At 44.4% G+C, this 18,380-nt stretch overlaps 1 protein-coding gene across 1 annotated transcript in view; it reads left to right on the top strand.

Annotated features, from left to right (window-relative positions):
- The window catches only part of LOC124775375 (agrin-like), a 183,239-nt gene that overhangs the window by 86,676 nt on the left and 78,183 nt on the right, over window positions 1-18,380 (top strand). Inside the window, exons 4-5 of the mRNA XM_047250209.1 lie at window positions 13,068-13,319; window positions 16,849-17,019. Of these exons, the coding sequence (XP_047106165.1) occupies window positions 13,068-13,319; window positions 16,849-17,019 (423 nt within the window). The remainder of the gene's footprint in view (window positions 1-13,067; window positions 13,320-16,848; window positions 17,020-18,380) is intronic.

Raw genomic sequence — 18,380 nt, 5'->3', positions numbered from 1 at the left:
TTCATTAAATTTTACGCCCTCATTCTTCGTATTGAAATTCGTGAGATGTTTCACAATCTCTATGGCCTCTCTGTATAGCCTTTCGCGGTATTCGCTTTTAAGGTGAAATCCGTTCGACCACGGTACAATACACCCGAAATGTTTTATTAATTGTGACAGTTCCGACCGTGAAAGTTTACATTTTACAATTCAGTTACTCTCCTAATGAGCTGACGATCGTGCATCTGTGATACGTGCATGAACTGTTAAGCCGGCTATGCGTCAATTCCCGCATTTGTAATCTCTTGCTGTTTTGGAGATGGTGTGAATGGCGGTTTTCCGGAAGTCTGGTGGTATTTCGCCAGTCTCATATATTCTACACAGCAACATGAATAGTCGTTTTGTGGCACGTTCCCTGAATAATATTAGAAATTCCGATGGAACGTTATCTATCCCTTCTGCCTTATTTGATCTCCAGTCACCCAAAGCTCATTTAAACTATGACCCTAATGCGGGGGTCCCTATCTCGTTCATATCGATTCCAGTTTTATCTTCTCCAACGTCATTAGAGAATTCCTCTCCCTCATGCAGAACTTCAAAGTAATCTATCCACCCATTTGCTCTCCCCTCTGCGTTGGACAGCGGAATTCCCATTGCACTCTTCATGCTGCTGTAAATGTTTTTAATTTCACCGAAGGTTATTTTTACTTTTCTATGTCCTGAGTTGGTACTTTCGACGATAATTTCTTTTTCAATTTCTACACGATATTCCTGCAGCCATTTCACCTCGGCGTCCCTATATTTTCTCGTTATTTCATTCCTAAGAGATTTGTATTATTGTAGGCCTATTCCTGCCGTACGCGGAACGTTTCTGCGTTTCCTTCTTTCGCGGATGAATGTATTTCTTCTGTTACCCAATGTTACTTCGCAGCTACCTTCCTAGCACCTGTATTTGTGTTTCCAGCATCTGATTGCCCTGTTCTTTTGGGGATGTCCACTGCTCTTCAAGCGAAGTACCTACTATGGTATCCCTTATCACAGTAGCCACAACTTTAGCGAACGTCAGATGCATCTTATCCTTCCTCAGTACATCATTATCCCACTTACTCTCTAACCGATTCTAACGTTCCACTGTATTAAACTCCGACCTGATTTTCACCATTACTAAATTGTAAATTTTTGGAACACGTATTATGTTCGAGCATAATGACTTTTCTGGAGATTAGAAATCTACTCTCAGCATGGGTTTCGAAAAAGACGGTCGTGTGAAACCCAGCTTGCGCTATTCGTCCACGAGACTCAGAGGGCCATACTCACGGGTTCCCAGGTAGATGACGTGTCTCTTGATTTCCGAAAGACGTTCGATACAGTTCCCCACAGTCGTTTAATGAACAAAGTAAGAGCATATGGACTATCAGACCAACTTTGTGATTGGATTGAAGAGTTCCTAGATAACAGAACGCAGCATGTCATTCTCAATGGAGAGAAGTCTTCCGAAGTAAGAGTGATTTCAGATGTGCCGCAGGGGAGTGTCGTAGGACCGTTGCTATTCACAATTTACATAAATGACCTTGTGGATGACATCGGAAGTTCACTGAGGCTTTTTGCGGATGATGCTGTGGTATATCGAGAGGTTGTAACAATGGAAAATTGTACTGAAATGCAGGAGGATCTGCATCGAATTGGCGCATGGTGCAGGGAATGGCAATTGAATATCAATGTAGACAAGTGTAATGTGCTGCGAATACATAGAAAGAAAGGTACCTTATCATTTAGCTACGATATAGCAGGTCAGCAACTGGAAGCAGTTAATGCCATAAATTATCTGGGAGTACGTATCAGAAGTGATTTAAAATCGAATGATCATATAAAGTTGATCGTCGGTAAAGCAGATGCCAGACTGAGATTCATTGGAAGAATCCTAAGGAAATGCAATCCGAAAACAAAGGAAGTAGGTTACATTACGCTTGTTCGCCCGCTACTTGAGTACTGCTCAGCAGTGTGGGATCCGTACCATATAGGTTTGATAGAAGAGATAGAGAAGATCCAACGGAGAGCAGTGCGCTTCGTTACAGGATCATTTAGTAATCGCGAAAGCGTTACGGAGATGATAGATATACTCCAGTGGAAGACTCTGCAGGAGAGACGCTCAGTAGCTCGGTACGGGCTTTTGTTTAAGTTTCGAGAACATACCTTCCCCGAAGAGTCAAGCAGTATATTGCTCCCTCCTACGTATATCTCGCGAAGAGACCATGAGGATAAAATCAGAGAGCTTAGAGCCCACACAGAAGCATACCGACAATCCTTCTATCCACGAACAATACGAGACTGGAATAGAAGGGAGAACCGATAGAGGTACTCAAGGTACCCTCCGCCACACACCGTCAGGTGGCTTGCGGAGTATGGAAAAAAATGTGATCTGATACTCTGTTCTGGGTAAGCTTTAAAATCCAATATATGATATGTGTGACCGTTCTAGCTGGAATCTTCTCGTGTCTCCGGACATTCCCCACGTACACCTCATCCTCAGAGTATTCTGCTACTATCTGAAATTTTTAGCAGAACTCAGTCTTTTTCCTTCTCATTCCTATTACCAAGCCCTTATTGTTCTGCAATCCTTTCTTGTATTTCTTCCCCTACAACCGTACTCCAGTCTCCCAATGGTAAGTAGATTTTCAGCTCCTTTTATGTACTAAAGTATCCGTCGGATGTCCACATGTACTTCCTCTAGTTACTCATCTTCTACTTGCGACGTCAATATATATACTTCTGCTATTGTTATAACCCTGTAATCGTCTGACAAGAAATCGTCAACTCTCATTTTTCCATTACTCAATATTATTCCCCACTCTTCTGCCTATAAAATCTATTTTCTCAAGAAAATCTGCGTTCAGTGCGATGGTCTTATGCGATCTGTCTGGGGCTGCTTGTACCACTTTACTGGTCGGCTTCGGAGCCAACGTCTTGCTACAGTCAATAACTCCCCCCCCCCCCTCCCCCCCCCCCCCCCCCATCATCTACGTGCACCATCCTTGATTGGGCCGAACAGATGGAAGTCGAAATATGCGAGATCCGGGCCGTAGGGTGGATGAGAAATCACAGTTGAATGAAGTTTTGTGAGTTCCTCTGGCTGAGCAGACTTATGTGCGGCCTTGCGTTGTGGCATGGAGAAGAGGAATTTCGTTAGCATTTCTGTAGCGACAAACAAAAATTGAATAAGTGAAAGTTGTGTACGGCCGGCTGCCACGCAGTACAAATTTGCACTACCATGCTGCAGTTATGGCAGACGCCTCGGCCAAGACTGACTCACCGTGCTTTCGTTCACTGTCAGGTCTCCATAGACATTCTGCAAGCGCCTATGAACATTTGCGATGCTCTGGACTTCCGCCAAAAGAAACTCAATCATAGCTCTCTGCTTCGAAAGTACCTCCTTTGCAGACCCCATTCTCAATGCTACGTATAGCGCCGCAACCTACTGGACCTTCATACAACTAAAGGGGCTGAAGCGGGAATATTCCACTGTATCCCACCACCAACACCGCATTTTTTTCAACCAAAAGTGGCCTAGAAAAAAATGTGGTGCCTCACATATTCAACGCCCCTCTTATGTTGAGTGGTCATGAGTGGCCCAGCCGAAAAATTTATTTATCTCTACACAAAAATATTGTACATCCCAAAACACTTGAATCAACTGATTCACATACATTGAGGTGACAAAGTCTTTGGATAGCGATAGCACATATATAGATGGTGATAGTAACGCATGCACAAGGTTAAAAAAGCAGTGTATTACCGGAACTGTCGTTTGCACTCAGGTGATCCAGGCAAAAAGTTTCCGCCGTGATTGAGGCTGACGGGAATTAACAGACTCTGAACGTGAAATGCTAGCCGGGGCTAGACGCATGGGACATTCCATTTAGGAAATCGTTAGGGAATTCTGTATTCCGAGATCCAAAGTGTCGAGAGAGTGCCGAGAATATCAAATTTCAGGCATTACCTCTCATCACCGACAACGCTGTGGCCGACACCACTTAACGACGGAGAGCAGCGGGGTTTCTGTAGAGTTATCAGTGCTTAAAAACAAGCAGTACAGTGTGAAATAAGAGCCGAAGTCAATGTGGGACGTATGACAAACGTATCCATTAGAACAGGAAATTACGGCGTTAATGGGCTATGGCAGCAGACGGCCGACACGAGTGCCTTTACTAACAAGGCAACAGCGCCTGCAGCGCCTCTCCTGGGCTCGGTTGGATTTTTGCCGACTGGAAACGCGTGGCCTGGTCAGATGTGTTCCGATTTTGGTTGGTTAGAGCTGCCGGTAGGTTCTGAGTGTGGTGCAGACCCCACGAAGCCATGGACAAAAGTTTTCAGCAAGGCTGTGTACAAGATGGCTCCATAATGATGTACGGTGTGTTTATATGGAATAGGTCCCCCGGTCCACCTGAACCTTTTACTAGAATTGGTTACGTTTGGCTACTTGCAGACTATGTGCAGCCATTCATGGACTTAATGTTCTTAAACAAAGATGGAACTTTTATGCATGACAATGCACCATGTCACCGGGAAACAGTTGTTAGCGACTGGTTTCGAGAACTTTCTGGACAATTCGAGCGAATGATTTGGCCATTCGGATCACCTGACATAAAATCCGTCGAAAATTTATGAGACGTAACCGACAGGTCAGTTCGTGCGCAAAATCGTGCACCGGCAACACTTCCGCAATCACTGACTGCCATAGTGAGAGCATGGATGAGTACTTCTCCAGGGGCTTCCTGTGAGTTGTTGGGTCCATGCCACCTCTAGCTGCAGCACCGCATCAGGCGCAGGGAAGTCAGAGAAGATATTAGGGTGTTCTCCATAACTTTTGTGACTTTAAAGAACAACGTAATGGTGAAGAAATAATTCTTTAATTTATTGTCTGCATATTGTCTGCATACCTGCCTCTGTTTCGTTTATGTATATTTACTTCCAATAAATTACAAAATAATTGAAAGCACGCCTGGTATTAGGTAGTTACTAACAAATTAATGAGACAAGATAAACATTTTCGCGTAAACTGGTAAGAAGATGGTATATGGGTGCGAATGCAGAATCAAGGATTCGGAAGCACTTAAGGAACTGCCAAGATGTAACCTTTGAGGAAACTTCAGATGATAAGCGGTAACCGAAACGTGGTTTGAAAGCACCTAAAGGTGTAACAGAATGTCTGTAGTATGTAGAACTGCGACTTCTTTGGTGGAGTTACTTGAACAGTAGTGAACTGCCTTCTCCCTGTTTGAGTCCGGTGGTATTTAAATAGCTCTCCATTAAAACACGAGTGACTTTTCTAAACGAGAACAGTCTTCTTCTTTTTGAGCTCCTCCCATTTCTTACGCTGATCCCGTTTAATGAAAGGAAAACGTAATTTCACTAAAGAAACAGTCTCACAAAGTAGCTAGCTCGACCAACACAGTATGAGACTCAACTTTTTCATCTGAGAATCCTGCCAAACAGGCCGAAGCTAAAAGGTTAGTTGCAAGACGCCCTGTCAACCCTCGCCCCCAGTTTGCGCCGTCTACCGTATCGAGCGAGCTGGCATACTCATTGGGACGCCGGACTCTCATTCTTAAGGAGCGGCTATTCACAGCCCACCAGGTCACTCACATTTAGTATTTCATACTTTCTCCACGTCACTTAAGGAAAATGGCAGAACTGTTCCTATGAAAAGAATATAGCTCCTTTCTGTATACATTTCTCTCTAATTAGATTTTGAGATCCGTTCTTAAATTACCTCATCGTTCATGGAACATTTACTTGCCATTCTTCCTTTGTAACGCTATTAGCTGTTGCTGCACACCTCTCACTAACTTCTCACTGTTTTTGATTTCCATAGTCTTATTCGGTCTCTCATCTAACAAAACTGCTAGTTCATCGTCTCCTTGTATTTTAATAGCTTTGCATCCACGTTTAAGGTACTTAAAGCATTCGCGTTTCGGTTCCCGAAGTATGCACATTTCACTTCATGATGTAGATAAGTCTCAAACCAGTTTTGCACGAGTAAATCTTTTTTTTTAATACTTTTTGCAACTATTGCGTGTTTTTCTGATTGTATCCGCTTCTACAACCATTCGCTCTGATTTCCTTTTAGTGGATTTCAGTGATAAGCGTCTGTTTGATACGTATGCCTACTGATAGTGGAATATCTTATGATCAACCACAATGGCCATGTCCTCATGTGTTTTATGCATGTCCTCCTTGGCGTATTACTGATATTCTGATTTTTCTACACTTGTATTATAGTCTCTTTTATTCTGACGTTTAGTTATAAACTAAGTCTCGTTTTGAAAACCGACTTTTATATGATCGTTACAGCTACCTTGTGTTTGTAAGAACTGTTAATTACATCGTTGTATACGTTTTTGTTACCTCTTCCCATGGGACTTCTCCTTTCGTAATACATAGGTTGGTGAGAAGCAGTCTGAATAGATTTTGAGGGTGTTGCCGAGTAGGCTGGAGAAATAATTGTTTAGAACAATGTTCTATACGGTGGCCTGTTCCCGAATTAATTAGCATTGAAGTCAACCAATCAGTCTATAGAGCGCACCAAGCGGCCCGCGAGATGCAATTAGTGTCAGTTGTTCTATATCGTAGATCATAGCGCACCAGACTGCTCAGCCCTTGGCTCGGTTTCGATTCTTAGTACCGTCTCACTTCCAAGTTTTATTTCACTCTCTGATTCGGTTTTAGGAAACCAAACGAAGGTCACGTTTGGCGACAACGTCTGTGGCGAGCGACTTGAATCTGCTCTCTCAACCACCTGTCTGACCAACTTCGTTATTAATTGACTCGGGAATGGCGCAGTGCATCGATTTCTTTTTCTTGACATTTATTTTTCAGCATAACCTATCCTGGGACCCCCTTACAAGCTTTTACAGTTTCTGACCGCGCTGTATCAAGACGACACCAGACATAAATTGTTAGTAAATACTGTATGTTAACTAGACATTTTACTAGCATCCGTACTACTTTGGAGGCTTGGAGGATAATAGTTTTACCGTCGGAAAATATATTTCCAGATTGCCTCCAATCAAATAATGTCATGTCTTTATTTAATATGCTTTCCCTGCTTCTCTAGAGCCACCCAAACTATGACATCGGTAGCAGCATCCACTATGCATTGTTTTCACCAAATATATTGATCTCTGGGTGATTAACCTAATATTTTTTGTTTTTAAAGACGTTTGTCCCACTTTCTGTGTGACGTTCACTTTATTTTGTGGTTACTGAGATAACGAATAGCTGTGATAATAACCCATGGAAGCAAGTGCGTTATGGGAGATTAATCACAGCGATAGTTCTCCGAAAATGTTAAATAACAACTTCGAACCCGTACATAAGTTTCCCACTTTGCTGATTACTTCACTTGAATCTCAGCAATGTTACCTTCCATGGTCAGAATTGTTGCCACACTTATTGTTCTCCGAATACCCAGAGGGTTATACGATTGCAAGTAATCGGTGATACGAGCATTCGAACAACATTTTTAAAGGGAAGGAGAAAAGACGTGCTTTGTTTCAGCTAACCTCATTAACAGCACAATGGCTTTCTTTTTTTACAATGTTGTTCGGTTTGCTGCTGCTGAAAGAACAGCAGCTGCAGTTTGGTTGAGTCACAACCATTTTAGTGATATCTGTTCTCAAAGAGATATATGATGGAAGCTGTGCCCTCCTGACGGGAAAACAATGATAAAATGTATCAGAATTGACAAGCATTGTTTCCTCCCTCACTCTACAGTGGTTTCAGTGTGAGGGTTTGGGGTATAGTTCTTCGTCGCTACATCCTACGTTTGCGTATGTAGATTCCGCAATCTCCACTGTGACACGTTGACCCGATTAATCAGTGTCTCGGAAGGCACAGCGAGTAAAAGACAACAAACACCGCAGTCTCCACCGGTTAAATATTATTTCTGGCGAAATGAACGAAAAGTAAATTCCTTGCTGTGTACATACGCGGAACTGTTTTACAGTTGACAGATGACCTTTGCAATTTCCATGAAATTCGTTGTGTTACACTTTCTGTATCTTGGCGTGACGTGCAACATTCAAGCATTTCTTTCGCCATCATCGCCACCATTATCATCACGATCTTCAGCTATTTGATCACTGATTCTTTTCGAGTCTTCTTTGTTCTTAGCCTAAGCATTTTATTTTCTTCCGCTGGGAACCACAGCCCCGAAAAATTTGAGGAAAGACATTATTCCACTGCGCTGCCTTTTAAAATCATAATTTGTTCGGCTTCACTAGTTCCGGGCATGACAGTTTCCAAGTGCATCGATAACACATGTGGATGCACCGTCCTCACCTAGTCATCTAGCGATTTTTATGTGACGAAACAAGAACGGTGACCGCAGCTGACAGTCCTGAATAAACTATGATTTTTTAAAATACGGCGCGGTGAAATGATGTCCTTGCGCGTGTTTGTGAGTACAGTTTCTCTCTTGATGTCGTGCGCTACGCGCTCGTTAGGTAATCTGGCCCTCGCTTAGCAACGAATGCAGCAAAGAGATGTTTATAGACCTGCTTCAGTCAGTTTGTCTAGCTTATACTTTGACCACCTTCATTTTAATTACGTTACAGCAACTACCTCAAACCTATTTTTCTTAGTTATTATTTGTCAGTGAACTGATTTTCCTCAAAATGACCTATTTCCTAGTGGTCACTGCCAACGACTTTGCCGCAGTGGTAACACCGGTTTCCATCAGATCACCGAAGTTGAGCGTTGTCGGGTTTGCCTAGCAGTTGGATGGGTGACCATCCAGTTTCCCGAACGCTGGTGGCAACTGGGATGCAATTGGCCTTTGTCAGGCCAATAGAGAAGCTACTTGACTGTGAATTAGCGGCTCCTCTCACGAAAATGATTCAAAAATGGCTCAAATGGCTCTGAGCCCTATGAGATTTAACATCGGAGGTCATCAGTCCCCTAGAACTTAGAACTACTTAAACCTAATCAGCCTAAGGACATGACACACAACCATGCTCCAGGCAGGATTCGAACCTGCGACCGTAGCAGTCGCGCGGTTCCGGACTGAAGCGTCTAGAACCGCTCGGCCACCGCGGCCCGCTCACGAAAATGGGCAACGGCAACCACATGAGCCTCCATCTGCATCTACATCTACATCTACATCTGCACTAATACTCTGCAAATCACATATAAGTGCCTGTCAGAGGATTTATCGAAACACCTTCATAGTAATCAATATTATTCCAAACAGCACGCGAGCTCTGATTTCCCTTATTTTATTATGATGATAGTTTCTCCCTATGAAGGTCGGCGTCAACAAAATATTTTCGCATTCGGAGGAGAAAGTTTGTGACTGAAATTTCGTAAAAAGATTCGGCCGCAACGAAAAACACCTTTGTTTTAAAGACGTCCAAACCAAATCCTGTACCATTTCAGTCACACTCTCTCCCCAATTTCACGATAATACAAAATATGCTGCCCTTCTTTGAACTTTCTCGATATCCTCTATTAAGCTCAATCGCTATGGATCCCACACCGCGCAGCAGTACTCTAAAAGGGGACGGACAAGTGAGAGTATGCAGTCTCCTTAGTAGATCTGTTACATTTTCTAAGTGTCCTACAAATAAAACACAGTCTTTGGTTTGCCTTCCTCACAACATTTTCTACGTATTCTTTCCAGTTTAAATTGTTCGTAATTGTAGTTCCTAGGTATTTAGCTGAATTTAAATTTGACTCATTTATCGTGCAACCAAACTTTAACGGATTCCTTTTAGCACTCATGTGCATGAAATCGCACTTTTCGCCATTTAGGGTCAACTGTCAATTTTTGTACCATACAGATATCTTTCTTAAATGGTTTTTTTCAGTTTGTTATGATCTTCTGGTGACTTTACTAGACGATAAACGACCGCTTCATCTGCAAACTACCTCAGACGGCTGCTCAAATTGTCTCCTAAGACATCTATATTCTGCAGTTTTATATTCTGCATCCATTAACGTTCATGTTAGGCTCATAGAGTAGCTTGTTTGTGAATCATGACGTAGTAGATATTTTAACTTCACCATCGTGTCAAGTACGTTCCGAGATGAAGTATTTCTAATCTACAGTAGACTGTAGGTTGCAATCATTATTTCCGACGAAACATACACACATTAAAAAAAATTTTGCATCAGTGCGGTTCCCATAACTCCTGAAGATAGACGTTGACCGTGGATATTGTATCACACACACAGTCCCTTTGAATGTTCAGAGATGCCACTAAACCTGCCCAAAGATGTAAACAACCAAGCATGAGAAGCACCTATTAGACAGGGCGGAGGGGGGGGGGGGCGGTGCGGTTCGACAGCCGAGCAGTTCCAGTCATTCAGTCATTCTACCAGGAAGGAGGTACACAGCTCGTCTGTAGTTCAACCATGCCTAGACGGTCAATACCGCGGCTCGATCGAATCCTCTTTGTTACTTTGTGCCAGGAAGGGCTCTCAACAAAGGAAGTGTCGAGGCTTCTCGGAGTGAACCAAAGCGATGTTCTTCAGATATGGAGGAGATACACAGAGACAGGAACTGTCGATGACATGCCTCGCTCAGGCCGCCCAAGGGCAGTGGATTACCCCTACATACGGATTATGGCTCGGAAGAACCCTGACAGCAAGGCCACCATGTTGAATAATGGTTTTCGTACACCCTCAGGACGTCGTATTACGACTCAAACTGTGCGCAATAGGCTGCATAATGGGCAACGTCACTTCCGATGTCCATGACGAGGCCCATCTTTGCAACCACGACACCATGCAGGGCGGTACAGATGGGCCCAACAACATGCCGAATGGACCGCTCAGGACTGACGTCACGTTCTCTTCACCAAAGGAGTGTGGCACATGCCTTCAACCAGACAAACGTCGGAGACGTGTTTGGAGACGACCTGGTGAGGGTGAACGCCTGAGACACACTGTCCAGCGTGTACAGCAAGGTGGAGGTTCCCTGATGTTTTGGGGTGGCATTATGTGGGGCCGACTTATGCCACTGGTGGTCATGGAAGGCGCCGTAACGGCTGTACGATACGTGAATGCCACCCTGGCCCGATAGTGCAACCATGCCTGCAGCATACTGGCGAGGCATTCGTCTTCATGGACTACAAATCGCGCCCCCCTCGTGCACATCTTGTGAATGACTTCCTTCAGGATAACGACATCGCTCGACTAGAGTGGCCAACATGTTCTCCAAACATATACCCTATCGAACATGCCTGGGCTAGATTGAAAAGGGCTGTTATTGACGACGTGACCCACCAACCACTCTGAGGGATCTACGCAGAATCGCCGTTGAGGAGTGAGACAATCTGGACCAATTGTGCACTTGATGAACTTGTGGACAGTATGCCACGACGAATACAGGCCTGCATCAATGCATGATGATGTGCTGTTGGGTATTAGAGGTACCGGTGTGTACAGCAATCTGGAATTCCACCTCTGAAGGTCTCACTGTATGGTGGTACAACATGCAATGTGTCGTTTTCAAGAGCAATAGAAAGGGCAGAAATGATGTTTATGGTGATCTCTATTCAATTTTCTGTACAGGTTCCGGAACTCTTGGAGCCGAGGTGATGCAAAACTTTATTTGATGGGTGTATTTGGTGGACCGAATGTTGCGCAGATGTTGTCTTTCTCATGTCACGGAATTTACGTTGCGATAAGCGTTTGTGATATAGTGTACTCCTTTTCGCGATAGGGGGGTATAAGAGGTCATCATAAGACTGACTCAAGGGGGTTTCAGTTTGTCGTATATCTTCAAGCGTACGCATATTCTAAAAATGAATAGAACTTTTGTAATGTTTTGAAGGCCAACTACGTCAACCAGTGTGATATGTTCCTGCTGCTCAGTAGAACAACCTAGATGAAAAACTATATTTTAGACCCTAACAGAATGTTATTAGATTCCGAATATTTTGTGATTGTCCAACAAGGTGCAATGTTTCGATGGTACATGTTCCTCAGGACAGTTTCTCCCCCCTGTGTTATTGTGATTTTCTGCCCAATCCCTGCACTGCCAGTCTATCCTGTGCGATCTCTTCATTTTCGCGTAGCTGTTGCAGCCTACAACAATATTAGCCTGCTTGCAGTAGTCACGTTCTACTCTCCCTCTCTCCCGCTACAATTTTTACCCTCCATAATTCCTGCACTACCAAACTGAACATTCTTTGGTGCCTAAGGATGCGTCCAATCAACCTATTCCTCCTCTTAGTCGAGACATGCTACCAATTTCTTTTCTTGTCACTCATGTTCAACATCTCTTCAAGAGTTTTACGATCTAACCATCACTACTTGTCTACATTGTTTATCGTCCACATATCACTTTCGTGCAGGACTAAACTCCAGATACATATCTTCAAAAGACTTGTAAACACTTCAATTTACACTCGATGCCAACAAATTTCTCTTTTTCGAAAGCTTTTCTATCGTCTTACTTTAGCCATTGTCACTTATTTTGCTGCCCAAGTAGCAAGACTCACCTACCGGTTGTAGTGTGTCATTTCCTAATCCAATTCCCACAGCATCGCTTGATTTAATTCGTCTACTTTCCGTTACTGTTGTTTTACTTTTATTGGTATTCATCTTGCAACCTTATTTCCTGACACTACACAGTCTGTTCAAATGTTCTTCAAAGTACTTGGGTGTTTGTTAGTGAATAGTAATATTATCGTAAATATCTACGTTTTTGTTTCTTCTCTCCGAATATTAAAATTCATTCCCTGTTACTGCTTGGTTTGCCGGCTGTTGTGGCCGATAGGTTCTAGGCGCTTCAGTCCGGAACCGCGCTGCTGATACGGTTGAATCTTACCTAGTGCATGGATGTGTGTGCTGTCCTTAAGTTAGTTAGGTTTAAGTAGTTCTAAGTCTAGGGGACTGATGACCTCAGATGTTAAGTCCCATAGTGCTCAGAGCAATTTGAACCATCTGAACAGCTTGGTTTCCATCACAACTTACTCAGTGTACAGGTAAAGTATTATCAGGGATGATCTAAAATCCTGTCTTACTCCGATATGCTTTCGGTACCAGATGTGAATAATCTTCCGCTCCGCATGACATTACAGAGACGGCCGTGGTGGCGCTGACGTCTACGACGGCGTTCTCGGTGTCGCCGACGCCGCTGTCCACCCTGCCCGGAGACTACGACGCGGACGGCGTGCAGAAGGTGTCCAAGTCCACGCGGCACCTGGCACTGGCCGAGGCAGTGGCGGGGGCGGCGGGGGCGGTCAGCCACCAGCAGTACCTGCTGCCGGACGCCGGGGCCGGCCTCACGTCGGCGTCGCTCTACCGGGGGCTCTCCGACCACCCGGACACGGGTGAGCACCTAAGACCCCTCAACAACGAATAAGGAAATGTACAAAAATCACTGCTTGTCTCCGTCACTGAGTTACTGTTGTCATATAATTGTACTGAACGCTCCGCTCTTTTCAGAGATACATTGCGACCACTCGATCCGTCCTAGTCAAAACCTGAATTTTCGTGTAACACAAGTTGATTCTTGAGACACATTGCGCGCCCTGTACGAAAATGAAATACTGAATACCGTAGACAAAGTAGCACACGGTGTTGCCAAGTTCCTTGACTTACTCAAGGCATTCGATACAGTTCTGCACTCTCGTTTGGTGGACATAATTCGAGAGTGATAATATTCTTCTCGGGTGTGCAGCCGGATCATAACGTCATCTTGACACAATATTTCAGCGGTCTACCTGTCCACCATCTTCAGGTGTGAGTGCTGCTACACGATCTCGCCGGGACTGACTTCTCAGCGCAAGCTGCGGCCCCTATATAGGCCTCAGAAGGCCCACAACGCGTGCGCGAGAGGGTGCCGTAACTGCCCTCTAGCGCAAGTAAACATACTGTGTTTTAAAAGAATCCATATAGATTCGATTATCTGATAATCTTATTAATAGAGACAAGGGTTATCTTTTAAGTAAGACTTGGAACTCGGTGTTATCAGACATAAAAAAACAACGGTGTGTGTTTCGTTCGTCGGAATAATTTTTAATTTTTGATAGCGATATCTGGATTTTGCCTGTTTCCACCACTGGGGCGCTGTATGTTTACTTGCGCTAGAGGGCACGCATTTTGGGCCTTCTGCGGCCTATATAGGGACCGCCGCTTGCGCCGAGAAGTCAGTTCCGGCGAGATCGTGTACCATCACTCTCACCTGAAGATGGCGGGCAGATGGAGCGCTGAAATATTGTGCCAAGATGGCGTTGTGATCGGGCAGCACACCTGAGAAGAATATAGAAGAATATAATCAATTATTACGCCGGGAAAGCCTTCCTAGTTACATAATTCGAGAGTGCCGAGCATCGATAAAATTTGTGATTCGATTCAGTATTTATACATATGGAATTCAATACGTTTTTGTAAAGTGACGAAATCAATAGGTGTAAAGATAATTTAGGCCAATGCTGTTCAACACATACGCAGCACCATTGTCAACTATGATCGTTTTGATAGTCCATCTGCTATGGTGTGTGGAGGCATTCGTTTAGACAGGTATACTGACCTCTAAATATTTGAACACAGCACATTTACCGGTCAACGTTATTACCATGTACATCTATTCAGTAGTCCTTTCAGAAGTGACTTTCATTTTTATGGACGACAGTGCGCTACCGCATCGGACAGCGCTGGCGTAGAAGCTCTTGGAAGGAGAGGATATTCAGCGAATATTGTAAATAGTATATTCCATATGTTTTCCGATTATTTCTTGTTGTCTGGTGCTCTTAATCAGGGTGTTTTATGGACTGGAAAAACATCGAAACCCTGAGTTCATGAGTCTCAGCAATATCACACATCGACAACATGAGTCGAACGGAGATACGTACCATTTGGGTCCGTTGTTGTTGCTGGAAATGTTATCTGTCAATCCAGTGACAGATGCCTCAACTTGTCGACACAGACAGGTACACACTATGACCATGTTCCAGACAGGAATGTGAACAAAGTTTGTCCAACCATTAAGTCCGACGCAAAGGTGCAATATTGAGAGAGAAAAAGGATTTCTGCTGTTGAACGGTGGGAGAGACTGTGTAGAGGGAAGGATACATTCATAGTCTCTACCAGGCAGACGAGCTGCTACTGACGAAACAAAAAACGAAAACGTGATCGATTTAGAAGACATAAGATATCCTATCAAATTAGGAATAATGGAAAGATGAAATTCACTCGGAATTTCTAAAATGACTTTGGTAAGTGTCAAGAAAACGATTACTCAAGTTACTATGGAGGATCTGTGGGACTCGGACCTACAATGAAACATACGGTGGACAATCCTCATGTCATAAAAAAACGCACGTTGTCCTGACTACCAAGTTCTCTACAGAGATGTTCTAATATTCCTGTTAATACTTGGCTACTATGAAAATATGTAGCTTAAGCGACACACAGCACTGAAGATCTCTTCAAAGCTCGTAACTTTTTGGATAATTTCTAGTGAAAAAGTGTCGCGACATGTGACGTCAACGGCTGCAAGTGTTACCAGAGTGGACTTAATTGAGTATATCGTGTGTAGTCTGAAATCATATCTAAGGCTCTGTTCTTTACACAGAAAATGAACTGCCATTTTAGACATATGGAAAAACGGAAATGAAGTGCCATGTTTCTTGACAGAGCGTACGGGAACGATGCGGGAGACCCGCACCGCCGTATTGGGCAAGGTCCTAATGGAGGTGATTTGCCGTTACCTTCCTCCGACCGTAATGGGGATGAATGATGATGACGAAGACGACACAACACCCAGTCATCTCGGGGCAGGTGAAAATCCCTGACCCCACCGGGAATAGAACCGGGGACCCCGTGCCCGGAAAGTGAGAACGCTGCCGCGGGACCACGAGCTCCAGTACAGGACTTATATACAAATCTTAAACATGAGAAAAAGCTCCTTTTCAGAAATACTACCTTGGCATTTACAACATTTTTACGAGAGAATGGGGAACGTTTTAACTTTCCCTTCATTTAATCGTAACCGCCGACTTTGCTATATGTCCTTCATAACCACCGATTCCGCCTTATAAATTACGCTAAATTTTCATTTCCCTAGTTGTACGATGTCTGTACAAAACATATTATTGCAAGGGAACTGAACGTCCCCATCAGACGACGTCCTTCTATAAGACACAGCTTAGAGAATTTTGAAGTACTCAGAACATTGGCACAGTATCTGGTGATCAGGAACTTTACATCACTACCCGTCCTCCCATCGCCGGTTAATTACTGGTGGTTAAAATTTCTTCCAGCAGCAGGATTCAGACTAGCTATTTCTGGATCGAGGCATCTGCACATGTACGTGCATTTAGAACATTTTTCTTGGCACGTTAAGGGAACCTAGCAAGGAAAACAAATAAGCAGAAATAGGCCTATGGAGCATCGCCACTTATGATCCTACCAAGCAAAAACGAAGATCCCTCTTCAGGCGTTGCCATCCTAACTACGTCTATAGCTCTCCAACACCACCCCTCCGTCCCACACCAAACGCACACACACCCAAAACCACTCCTAAGGAAATTAAGTGAATGCGGCAATCGTTCGATCACCTTAAGGGTGATAGAAATGAGAGACAGGAGACCCCTATATCCATGTAACAAGATATTTTTTGTTCGTATTATATCCGTTCGTTGGTCTCTTTGTGTTGGTGCACATTAACGTGAATGTTATCAAGGAAGCGTCATATAGGAAGACAGGGCACATCCGTAACCAAGGGGAGGGTGAAGAATGATGTTGTGGAGATAACTTGCGAAGTTTCGTCGGTCCACTGCTACGGTGGGTGGGTGATGTAAGGTAAGCTGTAGCTACCATGTCCGCCAGTACACACTGCCCGCTCTTCGTGCGCAGAGTCGCTGTACTCGGCGGTGTACCGGCCGACGCCTGCGACGCTGTCGTCGTTGCTGGGCGGCGCCTGCTCCACGGACGGCGACTGTTCGGTGGCCGACAGCCGCTGCCAGGAAAACACCTGCCGCTGCGGCGCGGACCGCACCCCCTCACACGATCGCCGACACTGTCTGGGTACGTCACTCTTCACGTCAGATCACTACTTGTCAAACCTGACAACAATAGAAATCATGTCATTTAATATATGCTTATAATGTTGGAAATTAAGTGAGCTGAATGGACCTTATATTCAGTTATTGCTAAATTCCAAAGCTGTCTAGCCAGTTTTGTTGAGTAAAAAAAATAAATAAATAAAAAAAACTTGAATGAAGTAACCGTGTGAGCAACGCTCAGATTAAAAAATAGGTGTTTGGTATCAGGAAAATTCACATTGCTTCAAAAAGATTCATCCGATTCCTCTGATTGAAATAACAACGGAACTTCGGGTGAATTTTACACTGTCTAGTCGCATTAATGGGACCACCTGTGAGAAACCTGAATAACCGCCTTTTGCCGCGCGGACTGCTGCGAGACGTGAAGGAAGAGGGTTCAAATGGTTCAAATTGCATTAGGCACTATGGGATTTAACATCGGAGGTCATCAGTCCTCCACACTTAGAACTACTTAAACCTAAGGACATCACACACATCGATGCCCGAGGCAGGATTCGAACCTGCGACCGTAGCAGCAGCGCGGTCCCAGACTGAAGCGCCGAAATCCACTTAACCACACCGGCCGGCTAGGAAGAGGGTCAGTGATGTTCTGGAAGGTACAGACATAGGTGTAGGGCCATACAGAATCCACTGCCATGGCCAGCTGCGCTACGTTTCTCTATTGAGTATCCATGGCACAAATAGCCCGATCGGAGTGGACCCACAGAATCACGGTTGGGTTTAAAACCGGGCAGTTTGGTGGCCAGACTAGCGAAATAAACCCTTCCTTGTGCTCTTCGAGACGTTTTACACGTTCCATTGTCCTGCTGGTGGATATTACCGTGCTGACGAAAAACAAACTCCATATAGGAATGTATATAGCCGCCAAGGATAGACGTATACTTGTGTTGATCTATTGTACCTTCCAGAGTGACGAGTTCAATGAGAAAATGCCACGAAAATGTTTACCCAGACCATAACGCTCCCTCTTCCGGAATGGGTGTTTGCTGTCAGTGTTTCACGGTGTGTTTCCATCTGTACGATGGAGCATAAAACATGTTTCATCTGAGAAGGCCACCTGTCGCCGATCAGCGGACGTACAGTTGCCGTATTGCCGTTCAAATTCGAGCCTGCGTCGCCGATCAACAGCAGCCAGCATGGGTGCATGAACCAAGTGCCGGCTGCGGACGCCCGTATGCAGCAACGTTCACCGAAAGATCATTGATGAGACGCTGTTGGCAGCCCTTTAGTTTATCTCGGGGGTCAGTTGCTCAACAGTTGCGCGTCTGTTCGCCTGTACGCGTCTCAGAGCCATCGTCTAGCCATGTGATCTATAGACCATGA

The sequence above is a fragment of the Schistocerca piceifrons genome, chromosome 2, assembly GCF_021461385.2.
Source record: "Schistocerca piceifrons isolate TAMUIC-IGC-003096 chromosome 2, iqSchPice1.1, whole genome shotgun sequence".
NCBI lineage: Eukaryota > Metazoa > Arthropoda > Insecta > Orthoptera > Acrididae > Schistocerca > Schistocerca piceifrons.
Note: the sequence above shows the minus strand (reverse complement) of the source record. Positions and strands in the feature narration are given on the sequence as shown.